This window comes from Dromaius novaehollandiae, chromosome 10 (genome assembly GCF_036370855.1).
Source record: "Dromaius novaehollandiae isolate bDroNov1 chromosome 10, bDroNov1.hap1, whole genome shotgun sequence".
Classification (NCBI taxonomy): Eukaryota; Metazoa; Chordata; class Aves; order Casuariiformes; family Dromaiidae; genus Dromaius; species Dromaius novaehollandiae.
In genome coordinates, this window is record NC_088107.1 from 14,554,597 (window position 1) to 14,582,589 (window position 27,993).

General features: G+C 38.5%; 1 protein-coding gene across 2 annotated transcripts in view; it reads right to left on the reverse strand.

The window, feature by feature from the left end:
* The window catches only part of MYO5A (myosin VA), a 116,968-nt gene that overhangs the window by 13,324 nt on the left and 75,651 nt on the right, over positions 1 to 27,993 (reverse strand). For both annotated transcript variants that reach the window (XM_064517380.1, XM_064517379.1), the window contains exons 15-32: positions 26,757 to 26,918; positions 24,094 to 24,191; positions 23,564 to 23,650; positions 23,355 to 23,463; positions 21,408 to 21,619; positions 20,300 to 20,456; positions 16,815 to 17,054; positions 16,040 to 16,288; positions 14,428 to 14,521; positions 13,413 to 13,561; positions 12,557 to 12,670; positions 10,021 to 10,167; positions 9,156 to 9,209; positions 8,224 to 8,451; positions 5,487 to 5,587; positions 4,834 to 4,914; positions 2,699 to 2,897; positions 1,057 to 1,131 (exon numbers count right to left, since the gene is read on the reverse strand). In XM_064517380.1, the coding sequence (XP_064373450.1) occupies positions 1,057 to 1,131; positions 2,699 to 2,897; positions 4,834 to 4,914; positions 5,487 to 5,587; positions 8,224 to 8,451; positions 9,156 to 9,209; positions 10,021 to 10,167; positions 12,557 to 12,670; positions 13,413 to 13,561; positions 14,428 to 14,521; positions 16,040 to 16,288; positions 16,815 to 17,054; positions 20,300 to 20,456; positions 21,408 to 21,619; positions 23,355 to 23,463; positions 23,564 to 23,650; positions 24,094 to 24,191; positions 26,757 to 26,918 (2,556 nt within the window). The remainder of the gene's footprint in view (positions 1 to 1,056; positions 1,132 to 2,698; positions 2,898 to 4,833; positions 4,915 to 5,486; positions 5,588 to 8,223; positions 8,452 to 9,155; positions 9,210 to 10,020; positions 10,168 to 12,556; positions 12,671 to 13,412; positions 13,562 to 14,427; positions 14,522 to 16,039; positions 16,289 to 16,814; positions 17,055 to 20,299; positions 20,457 to 21,407; positions 21,620 to 23,354; positions 23,464 to 23,563; positions 23,651 to 24,093; positions 24,192 to 26,756; positions 26,919 to 27,993) is intronic.

Below are 27,993 nucleotides of genomic sequence, written 5' to 3' on the forward strand. Positions count from 1 at the left end.
ATCGGGGAACCACAACTTTCTTAAAAGTACTGAAAAAAGTTAGTGCAGCATTGACAACAAATGAGAATTAGGCATAGAATTGGTTTTAATCACATAGTAAAGAGTTCACAACCTTATATAATATACTTAAACATAAGATTGTAGACCTGTTGAAAGAACAGAATCAGGGCATGCTTCATATTCAAAACAGTGGTAAAAATTTTTACAAAAGAAATCCTGTTAATAACATAACTATCTTCAGATATAACAATTTCTACTGAAATCAATTAAAAAAAAGTCTGGCTGACTGTTTGGAAAATATCACTGAAGGGATTTGGTTTCTGAACAACAACAAATACATGAGAGGGAAAAAACTTCTTTCTATGGTTCCTCTAAACAAAATAAATAGATTTCACATCTCGTTAATATTTGGAATCTCATAAATGATATTCTTTCCAAGCTTAGGTACGGTACAATCTCTATTTGCTAGCCTACCTTTAATTATTGTGGAAACATCTTTTTTTTGCCCCATTATTTCCAATTTATCCTTCAGATTTTGCATTTTTGCAAAATGTTATTTAAAACCTCTGATAAACTGCACTGCAAACAAATTCAGAATAGGGTTGGGCTACTCATGTTTGCAGGCATTGCAGGCATTACTCTCCTTGATAACTATCTGTAGGGTCAGGCCTCTATTTTGCTGAGCTGAATGTAAATGTATCAAAGTTTTAAAGCAAAGAGGTGGATCTGAAAATTAAGCATCTTCTGCACCACATCTCTCTTTTTCAAGGCATAAAGGCATTTTTAATCCTTAAGTGATATTCAAAAAGAAACCGCTTTGACCACAGTGCAAGACTTATATTAGTAACAAAAACTGTGCATCAAAAAGAGACACTGAGATTACACATAAGACACTCAGACTAACAAAAAAAGCAGTGAGGGAAGAAATCGGCATCGTGAAGCTCTCTGCAGGGGAGTTCCTCGGAGAGGGAAAAAGGCAGGCAGCCTGCTGTTCATTAGTGCTCCAGAAATAGCGAACAAGACAACAGAGAAACAGGATTCGTGTGATCTACATACAATCATCCGTTTGTAAAGTGAAATCCGGTACGATTGATACTTCTTGGGATCATCTGCATACAACTCCTCATAAAACTGTAAAAATAGGTACAGGATTGTTTTTCTCTCTCCCTTTGAGACACCGATATTTCAGTAAGCACTGTATAAATACAACCAGGCTCAAACAAGGTCAAGAATCTCTAATTTTTAGGTAGTCTAGTTCTTATGTGCGGGGCTTACTCCAGCCCCTCAGAAAGAGAAGCTGATGTAGATGAGTTGCAGAATGGCTGGATCTTTTAAAAATGGCGAGTAGTGTTACTATGTAAGTCTAGAATATAACCTGTGTGAGAATTTGGAAAGGACATTTTCTTATGCTAATAAAGATGGGAACACAGTGAATACTGAAATTCTAATATCACATCTGGATACTGATAGGAGTGGAAAATAAACATATTCCCAGTGTGGAATGGGCTCAGACCGCTGAAGTGAAATACTAAGGAACAAGTCTATATTTAACAAGTAAAATTACATTCACTGTATTTGAAAATAAAGAGAACTCCTCTGGGATGTAATTACATGACTGTGTGTTGTCTTGGGAACTCATAACGTGATGAGTAGTTCTCCTGGGGGGGGGGGGGGAAAGACTAAAAATCTTAATATATAACTAAGCAGCAGGAGTGAGATGTCCAAGATGGAAACATTTGCCATACACCTTTTCCAGCCAGAGATGGTTACTGCTGAGACAAACTTGTAATATATTTTCAGTTATGAACATACTTCCAAGAACAGTTTACCCTGATCTATCAGCTGAATTATCTATTGCTTTCCTCAAAACCTTTGGTACTAAGATGCAAGGAAAGATATAAGCAGGAATGCCTACACCTTGGTTTGTTTAGAGGACACAATGACACTCAGAACTAGGAATTTTCTTCCTAAAATAGCATCGTTCATTTTGCTATAAAGAAGAAACTCTATAGGAAGACTCCAGGCTAATAAGCAGTTTATTGATAAGTCAACGATATTTCAGCATGGGCCTCTTTGGAAAACTCCCTCAGGAATCAGCCAGCCTGCACATGATCAACATACTCCTTCGGAGAGAAAGGTAAGGAGTTTCACCTGATCTTTCCTTCATACAAAAATGCTGTACAGCAAACAAGAAACACCAATTAGCCAAGTGACTTCCAACCAAGTGTCTTTTTCTGGAACTGTTTGTTTCTTCTAAACATATTGAATAGATCTAGCTCATAACACAGGGGATGATCTATGTAGCTTCAGGCAGAGTGGAAGGAAAACGGAAGAAAAGCTACATTTAAAAACTAAAGAACTCCTCAGAGTTCATGGATATCAATGGCTTGGGATGATAAAGCTTATCAGTTTGGTTGGTATTCTGGCTAGGGATGATAAAGATTATCAGTTGAAACCGGTACTCGTACACCGAGATTCACGAGCTTTCCCCAAGCTGGAAACCTCCAACAAATTCCCTGCAACGTTATTACTTCATCAGCAGTCATTAGTCTCTCTCTTATGTTAATTTACCTACACAAATCTATTGCACTCCTGCAATTTACCATGGGAGGCTGCCACTGGAAAATTCATAAGAACTTATGGGTGCAGGCAAGTCTCTAAGTCGCGCAGCCCACCGCTGCAGCATCATTTCCCTTACCAGGTTTTCATTAGTCAGCCGGGTGATCTCATGCTGCAGACTGGCTTCAATCCGGGCCTCTGGGGGCAGCTGCAGATTCTGTGCCAAGAGCTGCTGCTGGCGATTGTTTTCTTCCTTCAGACTCTGGATCTCACCTCGCAGCGACTCCAGTTCATTCTCATGGCTCTTCTTCTGCGACTGAAGCTGAGACTCCAGCAGCCTAAAGAAGTTGAGCAACAATTGCAAGACATTTAGAAAGCTGCACCCCAAATTTGTAGAGGGACTGTAAAGCTTTAGCGGCTCAGGAACAATTAGCCATGGCTTGCAAGGGAAAATGAAAAAGGCAAGAGTACTCTTTAAACCCTTCAATATGCCTTCTAATTAAAGCTTGTATGATCAAAGAGTGGAGAGAAACTAATTGTGACACTGCTTTGCATTTGCTTTGTGATTGAACACTGTGTATGGTACCACAGAGAACATGTGGTAATAAATGTATTGCTAAGTCTTCACAGCTTGTCACTGTTTTTAAAGGTGTAGACAAGTTTTACTTCTAACCAAATCAAATAAACTGTGTAAGGGGAAGACGACAATGTATTTGCTTAAGCTAGGACCCTGCAATATTAACAAAGGAAAAACTTTTTAGTTAACTCTGTTCAGTCAGAAACTGAAAAATATAACTGCAAATACACATAAATTATCTTTATTTTTACATTAAAACAAACATTTTGAAGACAGTTGTCATTTGGGCAGGAAAAGTTAACAAGAGACCCAAACTCTGGACTGGGGTCCAGGTGTTTTTTTTTATTCCTGACTCTGCCACTGACTTGCTCTTTCCCCTTGGGCAAATCATGTCTCGAACTCTTCGCATGCGAAATGGGGATAATACCTAATGACCTCCTTCAGAGCAGTGCTCTGTGGACTAACTCATGTTTGCAAGGCACTGTTCAAGTGCTCTGACTCATAATTTCATAAGTATACACACACAGGAAATGCCATTAATAGTGACTACCAGTGTTCAATTACACAAACTTTCAGGGTTTAAATATGCGTGAGGCAGGTACATTTATTAGTAAGTAGACTGATCAAGCACACAAGGGCAAATAGTCATTTACCTGCAATGCTCTGCCATTTAACAAAAAGCTTGTTGCCTCTATAGTACTAGGAATAAATAAATAAATAAATAAATGAAGACGCAGAGCGATCAGTGCCGCACCCTGCTCTGCAGAAGGCTGGCACCAGGTTCGATCTCGGCAGGCTTACGCAACAAGCTGAGGTTTAGAATTTGTTAGCACAAGAAACGCAAAGACAGTAGTTAGTAGCATTCATTGCAAAATACCTCCTTTTGTAGTTACTGTTACCAAATGTGTGTATTTAAGAAAGTCAGCACTGCCCATCTATTGAATTAGTTGGCTGTACACGACTAGGCACCGTTTTGGAAGTCTGGGACACGGTTACGAATACGGAGAGCCAGACAGGCACACACGGTCAGAGTGAATTTACTTAACGAGGTGAATTCCACCAGTCAAACGACCATCACACAGTCCGTGCACAGGTCGCAGTGACTGTACTGAGGTTTGAAGAGTGCCACCATGAACCACAGATTACTCCTCTGTTGGTTATTTTGTGTGCGCTATGTTTTGAATCTTCTACAAAGATGTGGGAAAGGAACTTTAAATCTACTGAACTTTGCTTGGAATAAGGAGAGTAAGAAGCATAACTATCTGAAAGTTAAGTGTATGCTGCAGCTATTCAAACAATAGCTTTACAAGTGCTAAAATGAAGGTACTTCTTTAAGCTGAAAAACTGTAAGGAACATTAATTTCTATATCCACCATAATCCAACAACAATATACAGTTACAAAACTTTTCCAATGGTGCAGCTTCTGGTATTTTCGAGTCTATGTTTGTGCAAGTATTTTTATGGATTACATATTAGCTGTTATCACCACCTGAAGTTTTTAATGATATAATTTGACAGGTAAATAGGTTTGGGGACTAAGTTTGGGGAAACTCTAAATTTGTAAAATTTATTATGAATTTTAAACTATTAGTGCATAAGAGATATTGTAGCTAAAGCAAACCCATAGCAAGGGGCACAGTTAGCTAGAAAAGAAGATGCAAATGAAGAAAAAAAACATTCTGAGAAGTCTGGTAACCTGTTGGCTTGTTTTAACCCTTCATAAACCAGCCAAAGTTCTCCATCCTCATTCAGCATATGATAGTCCTGGGGAGATTGTCTTCCAAGAAAAATGTTTAAAAAAAATACAAAAGAGATACATGATGGTGATGAGATGACATGTTAAAGGCAGTACACACTAAATTATAGTTACTATAAAAGAGAAACAAACAATGCTCTAAAACTGCTTAGCAAAATACCTCTTGTGCTTATACCTATTTATTCTTAGTGATGAAATTTGGTCCTCAGTGTTAGAGATCATAGCTGGTTACAGCATTTCATGATTTTACAGTATGTGCATTATGACAGGTTTCTGTGACAACTACTGGATAATGGGTAAAAACAGCATGGGGAATGGCACCCAGAAACAGAGAAGCAATGTCAAAAATAATTGTTTGAGCAATTTAACCAATTAAAGGTTAGGCTGATGGCATCCAGGAATTTTGCATTTCCCCATTGGTTCCTAATCCTTTTGAATATTGCATACGGAATTTAACTCATCAAACCATATCCCCAACTACAAATGCTCTTGAAGAATCTAGGCTTACCTGGATGCAACTTACTGAATATGATACACTGAGAGTGTCACAGCAGACCCCAAATGATTGTAAATCAAATAAAGAGAAGTCATACCTGTTTGTTTCCTTCAGTCCAATATATGCCTGTGCTATTTCTCCTTTGTCTTTCATCTTTTGCACATCCTCCAAGAGGATCGTAGAATCTGTCATGGTATTCTGGAAAAAGAAACATCATTTCCAGGGTAAATTTAACACTGCAATCGTCCTTTGAATCCATATTTTAGTCACTTTATTCAAATGGAATCTTACTCCTAGAGCAGCCCCATTAAAATTAGTGTGGGTACTGGGGGAGCAGGAGTCTGGTCCATATTTTATATGACCATTTGGTATATCTTTTAAAATGAATGCATTTTGCACGTGGAAATATCAGTCTGTCTGATAAACGTGTACATGTCACAACCTCTTTTCATTCATTTACCACATTAAAGGAATAAAATACTTTTCATAAAATGATGAATTTGCATTTTATTTTGAATTACCAGGAACAGCAGCTAATACTGAAAGTGAAGAAGTGTAATTTTGCAACATGTTTACAAATACAGCTTACTTCTATTTGTATTTCTTAAACATAGCATTACATGTTTGCTTTGGAACCTTGCAAATAAGATCTCTTCCTCCCTTCACATATTTTAAGTACTCTGGCAAAGCTGGAAGTAATTTACATGGACTGGAAATTTCTTTTTAAGTTGGTTATCATGGTAATACCATTTTGTTTCAGTTCAGAATCTTTACTACCACACTTTTCCTTTTTCTTCAGTAAAACTTCAAACATTTAACAAGTTTGCACAGTCACTTAAGCCAGTCTGATCTGAGCCTTATGCCATTCCTGCAGATAACAGTGAAACCACAAGACACTAATGAATGTAGGAGATGGAACTCTGACTTCTCTTTTTGATTTTTCCGAACAATTAAATGTTACTTCCCTGAGCAAACTTCTACAAAATATGGGCTGCAACAATTTTGTGCACATACATTTTAGGAGCGCAAATTTTGTATGATTTGGGTTATCTTCTATGAAAACCATAAGGTTCTCATTAAATTATTCCCAATATCCTTATGAACTCTTTGTGATTTCTACTATTATTTTATTATACACTAAAACTGTTGTAATCTCACTTGCCAATCTACCAAGCTTTAGCAATGTGCACATATTTACTATTTTTGTGCTGATAAAAAGAAGCGCTAATTACTCTTCTACCTTCAAGAACACCCTACATGCTAGCTGTAACATTTAAATTACCAACCTTCATTTAAAGTCAGTTTGCTTTCTCATACTCCTAAATACTCCCGAATCAGTGTTGCTGCTACTCTCCAAACACACTCAACAAGATACATTGACTGAGCTTGCTAGGTAGATTCCTGAGTTTTTCCCTTCAAGTTCAGGTTACCATAAACCAACAACTCCAAATTGTTAAATCTGCTCGTTTCAAAGTAACTTGTTCCCTTTGGGAGGGGGGAAGGTGGGTGGAATTAGGGAAGGGATAATGAGAACAGTCTCTTCAATAACAGCAAAGTGTGAGAACAACTTCAACAACATGCAGGTTACGAGATGCAGGGAAACGACAGTTCAAGCCTTGGTGAGGTTTTTTAGCATTAAAGAAATGCTAGTTTATAGCTGTGGAAAAAAATATGTACCTTATCCTCCTGGCAATCAAATTGGTAGGCAAGAAAGAAGAGAAACAGATCATTAAAAGATTGTGTTCACACTGCAGCTATCCAACCTAACAAACAGAAGCTATACACAAACTGGCTATTAGCCATCCCCCCCGTCACCCTTACATTGCGCTTGTAACAGCTGTCAAAACAACACTCGTATGCCATCTTTGTTGAGAATAAGTCACTCAAGGATTGGCTATTCAAGAATTTATGTTCTTAATACTACAGGAAACCAAGGTTTTGTTCTCCTTATAATTAGTCATTTAAAACAAGATATGTACACCTCCACGCATCACAGACTTCCAACTGATTTAGCACAAATATAAGAATATCTTTGTAGTAGCAAAGGAAAGAGGACACCTCTGTTCATTCCCTGCTGAGGTTATGAACCACTAGATACTTCAATTCAATGGAAATGACTGGTTACTGGATTTACCTGATACTTTTTTTTTAAGCTGAATAGCTCTTATTTTCAAAGCTATTACTTCCCATTAAAGAGAGTAAGTATCTCATCAGAATTAGAGCTTTATTTTTTATTTTAGAAATATGCATTTCAGAGGTTCTGATGGCATCTACTCTTCTCAACAAAACCACATGATACCTATCAAGCAATAGTATGGAATTTAAACACCTTCATACATTGCCTTTATGAAATTATATTGCTATGTAAGTGTGATCATCTATGACCAGGCGTAGACTTGGAGCAAAGGGTTCCTTGTACCTCTAACTGAAGTATTAATCAAAAAGGACTCCTAAAAACTGTTGTAAACTTCCCAGTCAAGCTACATACTCAGCAGAAAAATGATACTACTCCAAATGAGAATTATTTCTGCATTGTTAGGAGATTTTTAGGAGATCCTGGCCAGACCACCAGTATCTGCCAGCCTGGTGTGATTGGTATGATATCTTTATACGAATGCTGGTAGACAAGCCCAAAACTGATTGATTAATAGAATCTCCCAATTTTAACTGTTGCAATTTGTGCACTAATAACTGATCAATGGATTGCACCTAGAAAGGCTTCAAAGCTTAGACCATTTTCCTCTGCTTTTTCAAGCATGCTGCTAAGTTAAATAAAGCACCTCAGTGATGCAATTAAACTTTACTACTCAGTACATCTGCTGACTAGTATTTACCTTGGGTTGAATAGCTTCTTTCTGGCTAACCAGCTGAGACCTTAGGATGAGGACTTCTTCCTTGCGCACTTCAAGCTCTTCACTTACTGAAGTCAGCTGATCCAGCAGGACTCTATATGCAGGGGCACCAGGAGCAGTTACCTCTGGAGATCGCGTTTCTGTGAGGGCCTTCTGCAGCTCATTCAACTCATTCTTCAGTTTTTTATTCTCAGATTCAAGTTCTTGACGCTGCAAGAAAGAGGGACAACTTCCTCACTCAACATTATTCCTACATGCCAATAAAATACAGCCATGAAGCTATGGATAGAGAGATTAAAAACTATGAGTAACTGTGACAAATCAGTCCCTCACTCCCTTAACCCTGGCTTCTTGACTACTGTGAATAGCTCCTGGGAGGATTTCACTAATACGGCTACCTTTTGTCTGAAGTGCCAAATCAGAATACGTATACATGAATCACATACACTTGATGGAAAAAATGTACCATTTTTTCCCCCCATTCTTCCCTTAAAAAAAAAAAGTAGTTCCCAACAAACAGTAGTCAGCAGGCTATGAAGACTCTGCAGCTTTCAGTGATATTGGGAAATATTTTTATTTTTAGTGGTCTAAGATATGCATCAATTTCAATAACGTGCTTGAAGGAGAGGGCTACACTCATAATTGTATTTTTGCTCAAATTAACTTGCAGGTTGTACTAAGCAGTCAACAGAGATCTCCCCCTGTTTTAAGGGGATCCTGTTGACCAGCAGCCCCAGCCACACATTCTATTCCTCAAAAAGGGCAATCCTACAATAAAAGGCTTATTGGGGAATTTTCATTCTATTTTCTCCAGCTGATATGCTGAAACAGAAAGGTTGATATAACTTGCTATGCTAGCAGGTATAATTGGTGGCAACATTCTCACTAGAAAATAACAAACTTTCCGGAATTACCTTGAGTGACTCATACTCCAACTCTGCACCTCTTATTGGGGGCCTTTCCTCCTCCTATGAAAGAACACAAACAATAGTGACAAACAATCCAACCCTTTCTATTCTTTAACTGAGTTGAAGCGGGAAAAGGAAAGCAAGCATTTTGCAGCCACAAAGGGAGCTGAAATTTTTTTTTTACTATAAAACTGGCAAACACTTATTCTAGTGCTGCTGAGGGCTTAATGTTGAATATTGGCATTATCTCCTTTCATTTACTTATGGGTTTATGACACATAATTCGTTAACATAAACAAAGTCATTTATATATCATATTAATATTGCTGGTAATGAAACAGATCAGAACTACCGAATGTCAAGAAGCTCAAGAAATTCACTGGTGAAAGGTAAACAAGAAATTATTGCCAAAATTGGTTATGTATTTTTACAAGTACTTAAAAAGACCAAATCAGAGAATAACTTCAAATAAAATCTGCTAAACCTGTCTAACCCAGTGGTTTGGCTCTGCATCCTGGTTCAAACACTTGGCCATATTCTTATTCTGCCTAAAATGAATAATTACTCATTCTCCTCAGGGTTTAAGTAGATTGGCTATGTAATAAAAATGGCCCTTTTTTAGCAAAGATCCCAACCACTTTTGGTTCCTGTTAACTCCAGTGAAGGAATCTCAGTGATGTTAGAAAAGAAAATAAGCAGCCCATAGTACCAAGCAGTGAAAGTACTGAGGCATAAAACTTGTTGTAGCTAAATAAAGCAGGTACTATGGGAAGCTAAGAATTTAGTAAAAGCCAGCCAGCATTCACACAGTTGATATATCACAAGAAGAGACACTCTGGCATCAGCATTTCATCAGCTAGAAGGATTCTACCTTAGCCTTAGCGCGTAGAGCCTGTTCTTCCTTTCTGTCCAGTTCGTCCTGCAGGGATTGCTTTTCTTGCTCCAGCTCCGTAACCCGTTTTTGCAGCTTGAGGAACAGAGACATATCCAATGGTGCCTTTTTCTCACTTGGTTCCTGCTTTAGAAAGAACAGAAGCAAGTCAAGAAGTATTGCATTTCCACATCAAAAGGAAGCACTACTGTGAGTAAAGAAGGGAAACAAATTGGGGAAAGGAAAGGAACACAGAAACGTTACTTGAATCTGAGATTTGGCTACGGGCATCTAAAATGTTTCATCGGCCATCAAAAGGCTATTTTTAAAAGGGATCTACTATTATAAACCATATCTAAACCTAAAGTCTAACAAAAGAAAGCACTAGAGACTATCTAGCAGACAGCAGGTCTATAATTAAGCATACCTTTTTTTCTTACTTGTTTGGAGGGGGAAAGGAGAAAAGCATCTGTGGTTAGACTCACTTGGAAAGCAACTGCAGATAGAGGCTAAGGTTTTTCTTGTTCAATTACTTCTACAGCAGGTTCTTTAGCTAAAGAGAAATCTCTATGCAGATTATAGATTTAGACCCATGATTAAGCGAGGTAATTTAGAGGGATGTGAAATAAAAAGGTACCAGAAGATATATTTTATGCTCTTTTCCTTCTGTTATGCTAATTAAGCAGCCTGTACTGGGACAAATCCTCTAGCTTTCTCAGTATTTTCTGGGCAAGGACCAGCATTTGTAATCTGAAAGTGCATCAGAAACTGTTCGTCAGCCATTTTGTACTTTATGTAGCAAGAAGATTAAAGCATTTACTATGAAGTGCACCATAAAATTTTGAAGCCCAGAAAAGGAACTAGAAAATTAATATTAACAACTGTAGCAGACAGGCAAGCCTAGCCATTTCCACCTCATCTGCTTTCCCAGTTGAGGGGAGAGTCATAAACTACAACAACGGCTCAGCAAAAAAAACCCATCACACAAACAAAAAACAGACATTGAAATATTTCACTTTACTGTTTCGGACTGAAATGATCTCTACTTTTTTTGTATGGTTTTGTATTGTTAATCTATAGTCAAACTGGAGTTTGAAATTTTGTGGGGTTAAATGAATACAGATCTAATCTTCCTGGTGCTGTATTTACACACGCTCCTATGCAGGTTACTTCTTCCATTTATATTCTGAAAAAACAAAATTGTTACAAGCATGATTCGGACTCTAGAACATCAATTAAATTCTATTAGCCAAGGGAAAAAGATGACATTTGGCTCGTATGTGAAATTCAATCACATGCAGTTGCACCTTCCTTTTCCTGACTATCCATGAAGATAAGGGCATCTTTCTGAAAGCATTCTGCAGAGCGAAAAATGTAACTGGAAAGACATGAACACTCCAAAGGAGTCTGCACAGAATATGACTTCAGTATGAATGCATCACAGTACTTGAGTCCATGATAGAAAATCATTTTCTGTAGAGAATTTAAAAGCAGTAATGGCAGTAAACAGAATGCTCTCTGTCCTGGTTGGTTGTGTCCATAGTTGCAAATGGGTAAGCTGTGTGACTGATCACAGTTATGCATGTCCAAGCTGCCAAGCACAGTCAGACCATGAATATGATGGCTCTCTGATGTGTTAGCAGTCCTAGCTTCTGTGTGACTATGTGGGAGGGATTAAAAGGGGAAGTTATCTTCAAAAATATTTGGAAAATAGCTTGGAGTTACACCACAATTATTCATGATTATTATTCATTATCTAAAATAGGAGAGAGTAATCTTTCTAAAAGATTTTAAACAATCTGAGATTTGTATTACTGCATATGCAAAGGGAAAGTATATTGTCTGAGTTCTGTTTTTCCATATGAAATAGAGGAAAGAAAAAAAAAAATCAACATGAGGTTCTCAGCCCTAACAGTCAACTGACTATGCAAAAGGTTCACACCACACCTTTTAATACTGGCCTTTAGCGATGAGGAAGACTTAAAAAGTTGACATGCACTCTGCTGACTGTTGCTCACACATACAAGAACTCCACCATGGTCTTTTCTTAAACTCCTGCAGCAGTTCTGCTAAGCTGAAAAGACATCAGCGCCATAGTCTCTGTGGCTGTTTTTCCATGGGGGCATGTGGCTACTAAGTAGGTGGCTAACCACCTTGTCAGTTTTAACCCTTAAATACAATATTCCTAGAAGTCTCCTGTTTTTTCTGAATTGCCACTTTTGGATAAAAAAAGTGACTGTGCTTGTAAAAGCTGGCAAGCAGGTGTCTGACAGAGGCAAATCAGCTGGATGACCAAGCATCTAGTCTACACTGACTGTGTTAGAGAGGAATTCTAAGCATCCTTTCACAGAGCCTTTTCATACAGGACTACAACCAACTACAGACTGAGCTTCTCATAAAGGAAATGGAACAGGATGGATTGAAGCACTAGATTCCTTAATATAAACATTTGGTGTTCAAAAACACACACAAAAGGAGATGGGAATTAGCTTGACTATTGATCAATGAAAACAATGGATTTTTTTTTTAATGTTACCTCCATTCTCAGTGGTAAGTCTTCTGCCTCTGTGATCTCAGAGCTGAAGGTATATTCAGACTCATTGCTACTGTGAGTCGAATCCGTTCTTTTGTGTCCAGGCTTGGGGATGTTCTGGAGTGCAAATGAAACAAATCAGTACTACTATGTTCTTCCTACAATTGTCTGTTCACCACCTAAAATTTAGCTTCTAATATTCGGTGTTATTTCATAGCTAGCACAATTTATAAGAAAAGGTTTGTGATTCTGGTCTCTCATGCTGCCTGAAGCTTGTGAGGTACAGTTCACAATCAAATATACGGAGACAGGTCAGCTCCTACTCCATCGAGTATTTGCTGTCGAAAACAGAAGCAAGCAACTATGCAGCTTTTTGTGGGAAGGAAAAGCTTGGTTTACAAGGAAGCAACAAGTAGGGTAGGAAAGTAGAGGCAGCAATTCTCTGAAATTCCAGACACTGCAGTAAGGAATATTTTTTCGTCCTGCCACATAAAAATAGCCCTAGAACTACTGAAAATTTAACAGTGGCTGAATATGGTACAAATGACTCCAGTACATGTTAATAACTTTAGGGCAAAGTGAAGACAGAAGCCATGTGGATTACCACTAGCCAAGGCACCTTCTTCCACGAAACTGAAAATAAAAGATTATTCAACCACAAATTTTAAATGGTTTTGATAGTATACCGTGTTTTCACTGAGCTAATCTAACTAACCAGTACTTCAAAACACAAATTCCGTTTTCAGATACAGGTAACCACCACACAGCTGAGCCAAATCAGGTCCTAAATTATACCACTAGGTTCTGCTAAAACACACTCCTGAGCAGCTTTTAATTTCTCAGATCTTTATCCACTTACCACCATTAAGTTCATTTCATCCTTGAGATCATCGTAACGCTCTTCTAAGCGGCTGAACTCATTCAGCAGGTTCTGATACCGTAACCTTTCATCATTCAGATCTAGCTCCAGCTGTTTCGTTTCCTCCACTAGCTTCTTCTCCATTGTCTCTGCGACAGGGAAGAGGAAGCCAAAGTGAGAACTCCATCTCTACCTCACCTGCGGTGCATCTGTTCTGCGGGTACAGGAGGTGTGCGTGCACCAGGAATATAGACGCCAAAAGACATCTGCTATTTGAAACTGCTGTGTGGTATTTGTGCTTCTGTAGGTAAAGATACAGCCAAATACACAAAGGACCAAAGACACTGTGGTAACCACAGAAGGGTTCACAGAAGGCTTCAGTCAAGCTAGTTATCCTTCTAATGCCTTGCGTTAGTAATTCCAGAGGAGCGGAGGAAGGAGCACTAGCCCAATGCTGCATTATGTACAAAGCAAATGTGAGATGATCTATGCCTCAGGCACACCGATCCTCCTCATCCCAGCTGCCTCCTACACACCCTTCACATCTAGGGCTACAGTCTTCCAGCCGCTGACTAGGTCGCAGTAGCACTACCTGCCACAGCACCTGGGAGGGCTCAGAAATTTTGGCTCATATTTAGACCCCTTTAAAGAGGTAAGAGACTAGGAACTTCAGTGTCTGCCTGCCCATGCAGTACATTTGCTTCCACAGTTAGCAGGTCACATCAGAAGAATCATGCTTTGGTAGGTTCACTGTACTAGATAAAAAAGCCTTTGTTTATAAAGTAAAATGCTTTGTAACAGCAACCGTTACCAGAAAGACCCCAGACCCTTAGGACTTTCTGTAAATCCAAATAGTAAATAATTGTGATGCAGATAAGTTCTTAAATCAAAGAAATGAAACCATTAAACTAAAAAGGAATACAAACTACAGCAGATTAGCCAAATCTAGCCAATAGAGTGTTGCTTTATAAGGTAACATCAAGTATAAAATAAGAGGGAAGAGAACAGAACCAACCTGTTATCTCCCTTGCCTGGTCATGGATGCGACGGTTCAGCTCCTCCTTTTCTGTTTTCAGTAATGTGTTCTGCTCTTTCAGTTCTGATACGAGCTACAAAGATAATAAAATATTTGACTGTCATCAGAATGCATTTAATCTTCCATCACTAGCCCTAACAGCAACGGCACCCTTGTTGTAAGAGTTCAAATACTTAGATTTTTTTAACAGTTCCTCAGAGAATGAAGCCAGTGAGCTAAGTTATGACATCGTCATTTCTCAGATTACATTTAATTCATGCATTGCAGATTCTCCCACACGTTCTACATTCCATTTCTGATCAGATGCTGAAACAGACTTAGGCCACTCCATCGTGCCACAATATTTTCCAGTAAAATCCCCAAAGATGTAATTTATTCTTTAAAATAGAAATATTCCTAAAATAGGAACAAATTCAGTAGTTCTGTCATGTAATTCCGTTGCTTTTGGTGACACTGTAATCTAACATCTTGCCTATGCACAAAAGTTGAACCACTTTAACCATGTCAAGGTTTGTCCGGGCCTCATTTGCCTCTCTTTATGGTTACTATATATTCACTATGCTTAGTCAAATAATATTTTTCCTTACGTTCATCTAATCTTGAATTGCATCGTTGCAGCACAGCAAAATGAAGGCACTGATCTTCCAGCATTCGAAACTGGCACTATATCAGCAGGTAATTGTGACAAGAAATGACTTGCTTGATACGCTCGTGGTTAAAGCAAAGATAAGGGATTGGTCAAAACCTGCTGAACTAGTTTGTACACACACACGTGTGTGTGTGTGTGTGTGTGTGTGTGTGTGTGTGTGTGTGTGTGTTCAGCAGACTAACTGTCCAAATGAGGTAATTTGAATACTGCATGTGGGACAAACTTCTGAAATCTATACAATTTTTTTCTCTAGGTAGGTAAAAGGATTTCTTTGCACGAGTGCTCTCTTTGATTGAGTGAGCTTGGCTATTTGGACTTGCAAATATTTTCAATATTAAAACCTGAACAGATGGATGTAATACCTATATTTATATATGAAATATAGATTTAATATATTCCTCTAGCATAGATGCGGTTACTTAGGTACTAAGCCTATTTAGAGTTGTTCAGGTATAACATTACTTAAAAATATTGTAAAAATATCAGCCACACAACTGAACAAGGTAAGGCCTCTGTAAATTTTCTCATGCAAAGCACCTAGAAACATGAACAAATAAGAGCACTTGCTTTATTTCTGTGCTTTGCAGTAACATACCTCCTGTCTGATGTCGGCTATGAATGCCACGTACGAAAATGTTACCGGTCAAAAACCTGAGACATGGACAAGCAAGGAAGCAGCAGCAGGATTGTTCTTAAGGGTTCTGAGATCTATCTAAAGCAACGGTACATTGAGGCTTCTTTTAGGGATGCTTCACTGAAACACTGCACATTGCTGCCTGTGCTGCATCCTCCCGCAGAAACAATGGAGAAAAAAAGGGACAATTTCAAACCCTAAATAAGATGCTAAACTCCATTAATAAGATGTCAGCAACAGTGGAATAAAAGGGATTGCAGAAAAAACAGATTATGCCTAACTGTAGTATTTGGGGACTGCACACTTGCCTGCTCAGTTTCATGTTTGTATTTGTCTGCCCATTCCTCGATGGTCTTCTTCTCAGACTGAGTTTGGTGCAGCTCCTTCCGGAGCTTGGCGATCTCCTCCTGAAGGCTGAGGACACGGTTGGTCGCATTCTTAGCCTCCTCCTCACTCATCCGAAGCCTTTCCACATCGTTCCGCAGCCTCTCTGTCTCCGTACTGTACGTGATCTCCAGGCTGCTCAGCTTCTCCAGCAAAGATTTGTATTCTTTGTTCTTTGCAAAACACAACACAGATAGAGCAGCAGTTGAAAATCTTCTGGATTATGGGGGCCTTCTATCTGCCTACAGAATATACCCAGACGGGAGAGCAAAAGAGCAGTTTCCTCATTTCCAAAAAGCTTCAGTTTGTTTTTGCAGAATTGCTTAAAGAGGTGACAGAACAGTCCAGTCTCTAAGCCTGCACATTAATGTCCTGAACTCAGATCAGACAGAAAGCCCACATACATCCAACACGATCATCTCACCTTCCCCTTAAAACAGAACAACTGAAGCGCTTCAGAGGAAACACTGAAGCTAAAGGAGCAGATGTTTTCTCTCAGTGTTGCTGAGAGATACAAATGGATGTTCTGTTTCAGTACTACTGTGGTCTCCCCGTCTCACCTATCAATGTTCTTCAGCAAAGAAAAAACCTGATCCCCTACAATGAAAATTCAGTGCATTTTTCAGTGAATGCCCACAGTGCTATTGAGGAAGATGACACAGGACTTCCAAATATCTTCCCTGAGCAGGGAGCCCTTACCTGCTCATCAATTTTCCGTTGCAGCTGCATAATCTTGTTCTCCAAACCAATGTGAAGCTTCTTGTAGCGTTCTACAGACCGGGCCTCTATCTTCAGTTTCTTTAGCTCCCTCTTGGCCATCATGCGCCGGTAGCAGCATTGCAAGTAAACAATTGCCTTCAAGGTCCTTTGGTAGTGCACTCGAGCCAGCCAGCCTCTTACATGTTTCTGAATAATAATAGACTTGTGCTCCCGAAGCATCTACAGTTAAGAAAAACAGCACAAGGGGCATTAGAGTTGCAAACTACACCTGCTCAGTTAAGCGGACTCCATAATGAGAGGTGTAAAGGTGATGATAACTCAGCCTGAAAAGAGAAACTGCTGGTGGAGTAACAGGAAATTAATATGGAATGGATTTTAAAAAAGTAAAAGGGAAAAAAGGATGGGGATAAGGAAGAAGACAAGGCAGGAATTAGATGAAAAATATGTAAAGAAGGAACTGGGAATATATTGAAAAACTGGACATTCCTTTGTGTTGATGTCAGATCCAGGCTAATTACGAAACTATATGGTACCTATTGGCAAGATTACAAAATACAATCCAGATGACGACTTGGTGTTGAGTGTTTTTTCTTTTTCTTTTCTTTTCTTTTCTTTTTTTTTACTGTATCTTTCATCTTGAAAATTCTTAAAAACATTGACATATGCAGCATAGGCTTCATCAATATGCAGTTTAAAGCCACACTTGACACACAATGCAACTATTACAGGCTACAATCTAGAGTACGTTATAGTGGCTGCTAACAACAGCTGTAGTCTAGCTGAGTAGACTACAAGTTCCATTCCATTTTCCATTTTTCCCCTTTTTGGGGAATTTCTTAGACTAGCCTGCATGGAAAAATACTTTTCTCTCCATTTATTCTAATCAGAAATCCTATATTGTACTAATTCCAACCTATTTCATGAGGGAAATTTCACCCATAACTTTGAGGTGCAAAAAAATTTAAATCATTTTTGAAGAACAACTGATAAAACAAAGTGGTAGTCTAAGAAAATTTTCTTTTAAATTTCATAGCAAACAAACCGAAACGTGTTACAAGTGTTACACTTTCAGATCAATGAATCAAAAGGGCTCAATGGCAAGATTGTAAGATAAACAAACTTTCTGCCTTAGCCATTTATTTTTAAAGAAAAATTGAGGAACTGAAATAACAGCACTAGATTAAGTAACACACCTAGGTAAAGAAATAGATCTGTTAAAAGTACAGAAGGTCAAAATCAAAGTCCTTCCGAGCATATGGCATGCAGTTAGCTTTCCTGACTCCTGTTTCCCTTCTTACACATTTACTGGAGTAGTTCTTCAGGTTACCTGCAGATGCCTTAATAACTCACATACAATTCGTTTTCAACAATATTTTCACCTCAAGTTTGAAAGCTACAGGTCACATAAAATACCTCCATTCTGTAGGGATGGTCCTCATCTGCCAGGGAATTCTTATACACATGTAATCCAATGATGAAACAGTACACTCCAAAGTAAGATGGGAGTATCAGAAAATTTACTTAATTTATGAGGTATTTCCCAGGAGAGCTTATGTAAAAGCTGTGGAGGAACCCAACTCCTTGTCCGACTGACAAACACACACAGCAGCTTCTTCCCCCACGACGTATGAACTAGATGATTCAACCATTTTAAATTCCTTGTATTAGTCATGTGACACATACCTTCTGTTATAAAAACAACAACAGATACCTTTCACAACCCTAATGAACAACACAAGTACCATATATTACTTATAGAGTCATAGTTCAACCCAATTGTATTGTCATAGGCCAATTTTTCAGTTTCGCTCAGTTGCAATCGTCAAGAATTTCAGAACCACCATGTTAATGTTAGTATGACAGAACTTGTGTTTCTTTCTAAAGCCATCCCTGCATCTGAGTTTTAACAAAATTCCACCTTCCGAGGACAATGTGTACACACTACACATAAGACATTTAATACACATTCCACCTGCATTACCAGAATTTCATGTTTTACTACAGTGAACAATTCATTGTTCTAGGGGGATATTCCCTGACAGGCAAGCCCGACCACCTCTTACAGTGACCCCTCTAGAAATCTGCCATCCCTATTAAAAGGGAATGTAACAGGTTTATAAAGCACTGTGCTACAGGACAGAGGCTGTGTATATCACTCACATGACTAATTTCAGGCATACAGAATCATCTCCCAGTTTCCTAAGGGTGGCCTTCAGTCCACATATTGATGTGATCTATCTCAATATAACATGAAGTTTATTCCTTTCTGTAGATTAGCTGAATCACATCTGTCAGATTACTGTTAAAAACATGTCTGATATCTTGTAACAGCATAAAATATGGTTTATAACACTGAAAATGCTAAAAATTCTAATAAAAAGGCAAATACATACCTATAAAAAAAGACAGCTGAGCCAAGCACAGGGAGCAAAACATACTACCTAGAAATTCTGATTGGGGGGTTGCTTGTTTTCAAACCTCCTGGTTAATGTATGTTCAGATGCTATGTAGACCCATACACATATGACTGTAACTTTAAAACAAATAAACATGTGGAACATAAGCACTAATTAACTTTTGGGTTATATACCTTTCATATCTGTTTGAGAAAAAAAAAGAACCCTTTGGATAACTTTTCAGTGAAATATAAGCTGACCTTTGAACCTAGTTCTATACAATTCTCATAGACAAAAGAGCCATGAAAAATGCTGGCATTTTACGGTCTAACCTTTTGAACCATAATTTGGTTTCCAGTCCAGTAACCACTGAAGAATAAATTCTAATTTCTCAAAGGAATTTTTATTTTTTTTACCAAGGATAGTAAGGAAAATGTTATCAATACGCAAGGACAGGGTTATATCAATTTCTCTCCAAAATGAATCCAGCATTAACACATAAAACTCCCCAAACAAGCTAAAGTTTTAATCTCCTATTTTTACGGGTATCTGCTTACTAACATTAATCTCATTCAGTATATTCTATCAACCCTTACACCATTTCACGAAATCACTGAAATTAGGGATGGAATTGGAAGAGCAGTGCATCGTATCTATGTTAACGTGAGCAATACTAATTTGGATTCATGAAGGCATATTCACACAAGCAGATTTTCAGTATTTATTTTAAGAGCCTCAACTTTCTATATAATGAATGAAAAAACTTTCTCAAGAGAAGTGCTCTAAATCCCTGCTAGATGCTCCACTGACTGCACAATCTAGGTGCATTCAGGTTAGATGCCAAGTGAGCATCTCTAAAATGACTAGTTCACTGACTGCAGTACCAGATCCTTCTCATTTCCAGGTGCTGTGCTTCAGTCCATGCTTTGGTATCTTGTTTGTGCATCATGCATAACAATGTGCACACAAATATTTCAGACTCTCCAGGGGACACCATAGAACAGCTTTGTCCTGAAGGTATGTGGGAATGAAGCTACAGTGAAGTAGTAACACATTAGGATTTCTTACCATTTGGTATTTGTTCCTGGCCACGTAACCTCTTAGGAGAGCCTGAAGAGCAATAGTGGCAGCTCGCATGCATTGGTATCTTTTGCGGACAACATACATGCGCTGGAACTTCTGAATAGTGATGGCAGCCCGTGTTCTCCGTAGGAACGTGGCATAGCTAATCAAGAAAAAGATTACAGATTATACCTGTAACTATTTTCCCACTCCTGAATACTATTTTACATCCCATAACTTTACTCTCTTTCTTAAGAGTTGCATATTCTACTTCAGTTTCTTCCTAATGTCATCAGAGGTACAGCATATTTACTTCCTATTCTACCATATGGCAACATGACAGAATAACAAATGAACAGAAACCTTGCAAGTTTGTCAAGGAAATGTCTTCACTTCCTCTGAGAACTGTGCTATAGAACTGACAGACAAATTCAGCTTCATTTCTCATCACCTTTTCTCCAGCTTTAAAGCTATTTCCACTATGCCACCTTCCAGATTTCCTCTCCTAACTCCTAGCTGTAGAAAATGTTTGTTCTCTCAGCAAGAGAATTACACAGTATCCTGATACTCCTTCCAAAGGTAGATTTTTACAGTCCTCGTACCCACCTTGCCTTTGAATGATACTACCCATCCTCCTGTGCTTTTCCTGGGCCCATTCAGGGCCATCCCTCACTCATCGATCCAAAGGATGATTCTAGTGGATCTACCTCCCCTCACCCTGCATGAGCAATGGCTTCTCCAGCAGTACAGACAGACCAAACTAGGAGTGTAGTAGAAGCTGGGCAATAAGAATTCAGCCAAGAGTCCTGCTTTTCCTCACTTGCAGACATCTCCTAATATCCTTGCAGACATCTCCTAATAGTCCTTTTATTCTACTTCAGCTAACAACACACTGTTCTAAGCATCACGCAGCCAGAAAGTTACCGTCCCCTTATGAAGGTCAGAAACAGGAAGGAGAGATATACTCATTATATTCTTTTTCCTTCATTCCACTGGAAAATCATTTCCTCTCAACCAGTATAAGAAGGAGAGGGCAAACGTATCACATTTAAATGTCCTACTTAAAGGGATCTGAATTGAGGCTAGTGTGGGTTTTCCCAAGAGTATTGCTTACCATCGTGCTTGGTACCCTCTGACATATCTCTGAATGGTGATGGCAGCCTTCCTCATACGCATGTACTTCTTTCGCATCAGCCAGCCTCGGATCGTCTTTTGGATGCGGATACAGGCAGCTCTCAACTTATCTGCCCTTATTTTTTCCAGATAGGCTACTTGACCAGCCCGGAAAAATATTTTTGTCTTACCAAACTGGTACTTATCCTTGTCCTATTTTCAAAGGTAAAAAGATGATCAGTTACAGGATTAAATGTTAGTGGATAAAAAAAAAAAAGAAAAGAAAAGGCATGAAGGCTAAATGAAAGTACAGTTAGTAAAGAGGTAAAATGATCTGTGTAATATTTCAAGTAAATCTAGACTTAAATTAGCTAGTGGAGGAGAGTATTTAATTCTACTATTTTCTCTGTGTGACTCAAATAAATACAATAAGGCTACACGTAGGGCCTTAGGGAATAAAATATGAGGATTTTGCTTAGACAAGAATGCAACAAAGTTTGTAAGAGACTTGGAGAGTAGGGGAGGTGAAGAAGTGGCCCAGAAGATGAAAGCAATGTACATTTGCAATTTCTCTCCACCTCTCCTCCTCTGAGTGGTCAGTCTTCAACCATACTATACCATATAAATGAGACAGCTGGGGCTTCAAACATGTACTTATCATTTACTGCGCTAAGGACTAAGCCAGAATAAAACATATCTATGCTACTCAAACACATCTGAACTTTCAGAACTAAAACAGAAAGAGAATAGCATTCTATTTCTAGATGGTTATAATACTCATTCAAGGAAAATACTGAAAATATACAAAGGTAAGATAACAAAAAAAATGTGTTGATTATTTGATGTCAGGTTGAAAGAATGGCAGTCAAAGAGCTACAGCTTAGGATGTATTTGGCATTTCATGGTATTTTTATTTTTTTATAGATATATGTATGTATGTAAAAGTACACACACACACACACACACACACACACACACTAAATTTATATTGAAAAAAAAAAAAAAAAAACAGTTAAGTTCAACCACAGACCCAGAACGACAAAAGCCAAGCCCCAACAGGCCTGCATAGTATTTTCTTTTTCTTTTCATAAACTTCCACACACTGGCTTTGCATCTCAGCAAGGTAGACCTTCTTGCTTTTATACCTTCAGTAAACTTTGTTTCTTTTTCTTCCTAACTTATACTCCTAAGTCCTTCTACTGACTGACCTTCTACTTGAGAAATGACTAGAACTGTCTCTTTGGAGCCTGCCTTCCCCCCACCACTCCTCAGGCCTTAAGAAATGGGTAAATCCTGAGGAACCATATGAGCTCAGGTGCAACTCCAATGCTTTTGATGGCATAGCCTGCAAATACAGGGCTGCAATAGGAGATAGGAGGTAGAGCAAGAGGCTGGTGAGGCATGAGAAAGGCCCTTGGGCTAAGCAGGCAGGCAATGGCGAGAAGACTATAGGAATGAAAAAGTTTGACTATCATAGGAGCTGAGAGGAGGAGAGTGAAAGACCCAAACACGTATAACAAGACAGAAACAGCTCCACATTAGAAAGCCTCCAGATAACCTTCAGAGTTAATATACCCTGCTGTTAATCACGGTAATGCTCACCCTCAACCCACCCACATTTAAAATCACTGTCTTCCTTTCCTCTGATACACTGGTAAATTCAAACCACACTCCCCATACAGTAATACTGGAGCTATACTCCTAAGAGAGCCTATTTTATTTTATTATAGTAAGAACTGCTTGTCTTTAGTAGGAGCCAAGCCCTACAGCTTCAAAAGAATGATGAACAACTAACATAACATTTAGAAAACCTATGACTTCTTGTGCTAATATTGGTTGTTTAGTAGTTTTATAAAATACTAAAACAGTGTAATTATTTACAAGCTAGTAAGGGGAAGCTATCTTTATCCCTTCAGATTCCAAAGATTCTAAGCACTGAGTCTAGTACCAGAATCAGCTTCTCCAGGACATTTTTACATGTCTGTTTTCGGTCACTAAGGACATCTCTCTGCTTCATCAGAACACGGTAACGGCTGAAGAACTCTTGGTATGTCCACCTGTGCCATAAAACAGAGTCAGGGTCAGTCCAAACAGTGAAACACCTCTCCCAACAAGAATAAGTGCTGCCAAAAGTAATCTAGAAAAAAACAAATATACCTTGAAGGGAAGCCAGCTGCACTGATTCGGATGGTTTCCAGGACACCGCAAGCCCTAAGCTGCTGTACTGCCCGCTTTTCATCAAATCTATTTAAGAATAAAAGGAGCCCATCAGCAGACTTCTGAGGAAAGCTCTAAGCAATTTCATACATAAAAAAAAGATAAAGAATAAGTCATTGGGATGTGCAAAAACAGATTCCAATCAAAGAATGCAAATGTCAAGTGAACTCAAGGAGTGCAAACTATCAGTCAAGTTCAAAACAGGAAACAATGAAGTTACAGATATTTTTCCTCCTATGTCATAATGGAAAAAATACATCTCAGAAAGTACTTCTCTCTCTGTTCAGCCCAAAACACCTCCTTCTCTAAGTACATGTACACACACAGTAGACATACAACAACAGAAATGAGACATACCACTCTTCACTCCTGAGTGAGCAACGGCTAGCAGAGCCGTGATCCTCCAAGCACTGGGGCCATTCCCCCCACTCAGAGTCAGGCCTACACGAACCACACGTGACCCAACTTACGTGAACGGAAACTTGAAGTCGTTTGGCTTAATACAACGCACGTAGTGTGGAGTCGTAGCATTGAGGGTTTCCATCAGCAGATGAAGTGAGTTTCGAAACTTTATGAAGAAGAAAAAGGGAAAATTATCAGGGAATAACCTCAACGAGCTCAGTCATGTTTGAAATAATCTCAGAAAAGGGATCTAAGGATACTTCCTTATTTGTCATAGCGTTTGTGGTAGCAAACACAGCACCAACTTGTTTTTGTTATGGCAATAGATATTACAGTTTCAGATTCCATGTTTGAGTGAATTGTGTTACAGTGAGATTTCTAAATGTTAACCTTTATGGGAGTAAAACTACCCTATAGGCACATGACAAATTACAGAAAAACATACATGATAGGCTGAGTTATTTTCAGCTTTTGACTGTCTCATTTACCCTAATCTTTGTTTAATCCATCTCATCATGATTAAACCTCACAGCAGATTAAATAGCCCTTTAATTTTAAGTCAATTTAAAATCAAGTTTAAAAATCAAGAGAGTAGTAAAAAAAATATCAATTTCTTTAGCCTCACTGACCCCAATGTCACACCTACTGGGGACAACTCCGAACGTCCAATACTTGAGAGTTTTAAGAGCTTACTTTTAAAAAAGTATCATGACCAAAAATACGCTGCATTTGTAGCAAAACATCAACATTCTCAAAAGTATATCCTTCCAACAATATATAGTTGCAATTTATCCAGCAGAGTACCCTAATATATAGGGAAAACTATGAAAACACATCCTAGTTGTTTTAAATGTGTATTTTTATCAATTCCTCTCTTTCTCTTGAACTTATGATTCCAAAACATCCTATGTTCATAAGCAGAATATGAAACAAACATTCATTTTTGTATTAGTTTTCTTTAAAATATATAAAACAACACACATAGTAGATTAATAGGAGTGGTATGAGAGTACCCCTACATCTCATCTCAGTTTCAGTCTGACAACAAAATTGTTAAGCCTCTACCATCCTCAAGATATGATCTGTCTACAAAATGAGAAATGAAGCTCAAATTAAAAAGTTAACTAGGTTCTCTGGCATGAATTGCAGAATATTGTAATTTGCAGTCTATGCCACTAACATACACCAAGGAAATTTGTGTTCTGTACAGCAGCATGAATAACCATTCCTATTTCCACCCATAGCTTGACACAGCTTGTTTGGGAAAGGTCCCCCAAAAGATTATGAATATCCAAGCTCAAACATTCTCTGAATCCCCTCATTTAGCAGTCTGACTAGAGCATGACATTGTACACATATATTGTGCTAATATCTTTCACTGATTATCATCCCAAGCCAATGGACAAAGGTCAGGCATTTTTGTAGCTTTTATTAGGATTTTCAGAACCTAAGAGATGTGGCTGCTTCACCTTCAAGATTTGGCTGGGACTCAGACACAAAAAGCTCATGCTCTCTGGGCATGGAGACTCCTTGCAGTCCACATGTATTTTGGAGCAGTCTGGACAGGTCCTGTAATACTTGGCTGTAGCTCCAGCATTTTGTCAACAATTCTCAACTCCACGATTTTTTTTCTTTACTGCTGGACTCTATGATCATCCTGCTTTCCAAGTATTTGGCTGACACTAGATTTTGAATATAAGCTATCCACATCACACAGAATAAATCATCTTTTCCACAAGAAGAGATGGAAGAAGCACTGACAAATTGATGGGGTTCGTGACTCTTCTCTTTTGAAATCATTTGCTTTTTCTACGGTGGTAACACAGCTCTGCTATATCTGTATCTGTGATAACAGACTCTTTCTGGATATATTACTGTTTGTAGACTTCAGAAACAATGGTGACCTTGAAGGCTTTTTACCATGACTGAATGATCTGAAGCTATAGCCCTGCCCCTCTACTAAGTCTCTCTTGTCTTTCCGAAGTATAGGCATTAGTGTGTTACCAATTTATATGGTACACTTCCAGGCTCTCCTACAATAGCATAAAAACAGTTATCCATGCAGGCCTCCTAGAAGCTCCAGGCAAAACAGGAGGCAACTACTCACTAGAGAAGTGGTACAAGCTGGCAAGCAGATAAAAAACAAGCTCCTAACTCTCAAAATTTCCCCCTGGCTCCTCTGTATAGTCCAAGGAACAATCTATCATCTGCAAAGCACTAACTGGGGACATGACAATCCTGAGAAAATACCTATTAAATCTGATTTTTTAGGTGGAAAGTAACAAGGAAGAAATTAGTTCCCCAGTCATACTGATCTGGATACTATTATTTTAATTCTGGCAAATTTTGCATGGATATTTTATGTTTAGCCCATTGATAGTTAGAGCCAAGTTTTCTGGGGACTGAACTCCTACTTTTGAAGTCAAAGGATGTGGCACGTGATCAAAAAGACCCACTGTGAGATTTTAAAGCTGCTCAGCATCCAGCGTGCTAAATCTGTTTTGAAAAACATGAGCTTCTATTTTGGCATCATAATGAGAACTGAGCTCTCAAAAATTCTGACCCAAAATGTGTTAGCAGTTATGGTACATTTGCTCCAAACTTTAGTCAAAAGCAACTGCAGCTGTCTCACAATCACAAGAGATCACAAGAAGCAGCAGCACACCCTAAGACCTATCAGACATTAGTTAAAGGGAGAGATTATTTAATAGAGTTACATCTCCAAACTCACCTGATGTCCCACAGTTTTCTTATGCTCCTTGCTGGTTTGACCCGGCCTGGTCTTGGCTGGTTTTATAACAGTTCGAGACAATGGCACACGGCCTGAAGGGGCTGCTGACGTGGGACTGAGGACCTTCTCCTCATCCTGGAATAACTCTGCTAGCAGCTTAAACTGGTTTAATAGTAGAAAAAATGAGATGGTTAAGAATCCAGTAAGTGATTCTACTCTTTTGTATTTAGATGTTAGAATCCAAGCTCAGTTTCTATAAGCACTGTTTTCTTCTATCCCATGTGGGGAAATGAGGACAAATGCAAAAAAGCATTTAAGCTGCTACTGCAGTGAGTTGACTAGTGATACACTACTAACAATTTCATGGTTTTGATCAGTGAGTCTCCTTCTGAAGGTAAAATTCTGATTTGAGTTTCTTTATAGAGCCAGCAATAGCTTCCATGTGAAACTGTTAGATACCGAGAGCAGTTTCCTAAGTGCCAATTGCAATTATATATAGCTGCTTTGATGTTAGAAGGAAACAAAATGGTCCTCTCATATTCCAGTGATGCATACGACTCCTTTGTGATTGAGAAATATCTAGGACATGACACTGAATAACCCAAAAGGCAACAAAGAATATCCCTGCTTTATCACTCTAAAATGAAATAATCAACTTAAAAGAGCAACCATCAACTAAAAAAACAGCAGCCAAACTCATCTGACTGAAGATCTGTTCTTGGGCCAGTGGGAATGGAAGAAAAAATTGAAAAACCTTCCCAAATATCATCCAGGGCTTCTGGTTCCCTTTCTATAAATGGCTACAAAATACACCCAAATATAATAGCTGCTTTGAAGTAACTTGTAACTACAAATAATATCACCAGGTCTTTCTACTGACAACTTTATCACTTCAGAAGCATTATAAGAATAAGAAAATCTGAACTTCTCTACCTGTCAACGAATAATCTTTTATCTAGCATCTGTGCATTTTCTCCCAAGAGATAGGAGCATTCAATTTTCAGTACTAGAAAGTGCTTGAGCTAAGTACAACCTAAAAAATAAAAAAATTGGTTTTGCCTTATAAAACTTGGTGAGCATGCATGATATCCAATGAAACATGCTGTGCAACAAAATGATATTTGTGCTCAGTGGTTGTACCAGATGGACTAGCAGAAGGCATCAAACATTCCTCAGTAGCATCTAGCACAGCACTCCAGCAGAATATGACGACTGTGAATGCCACAAAGATATCCTA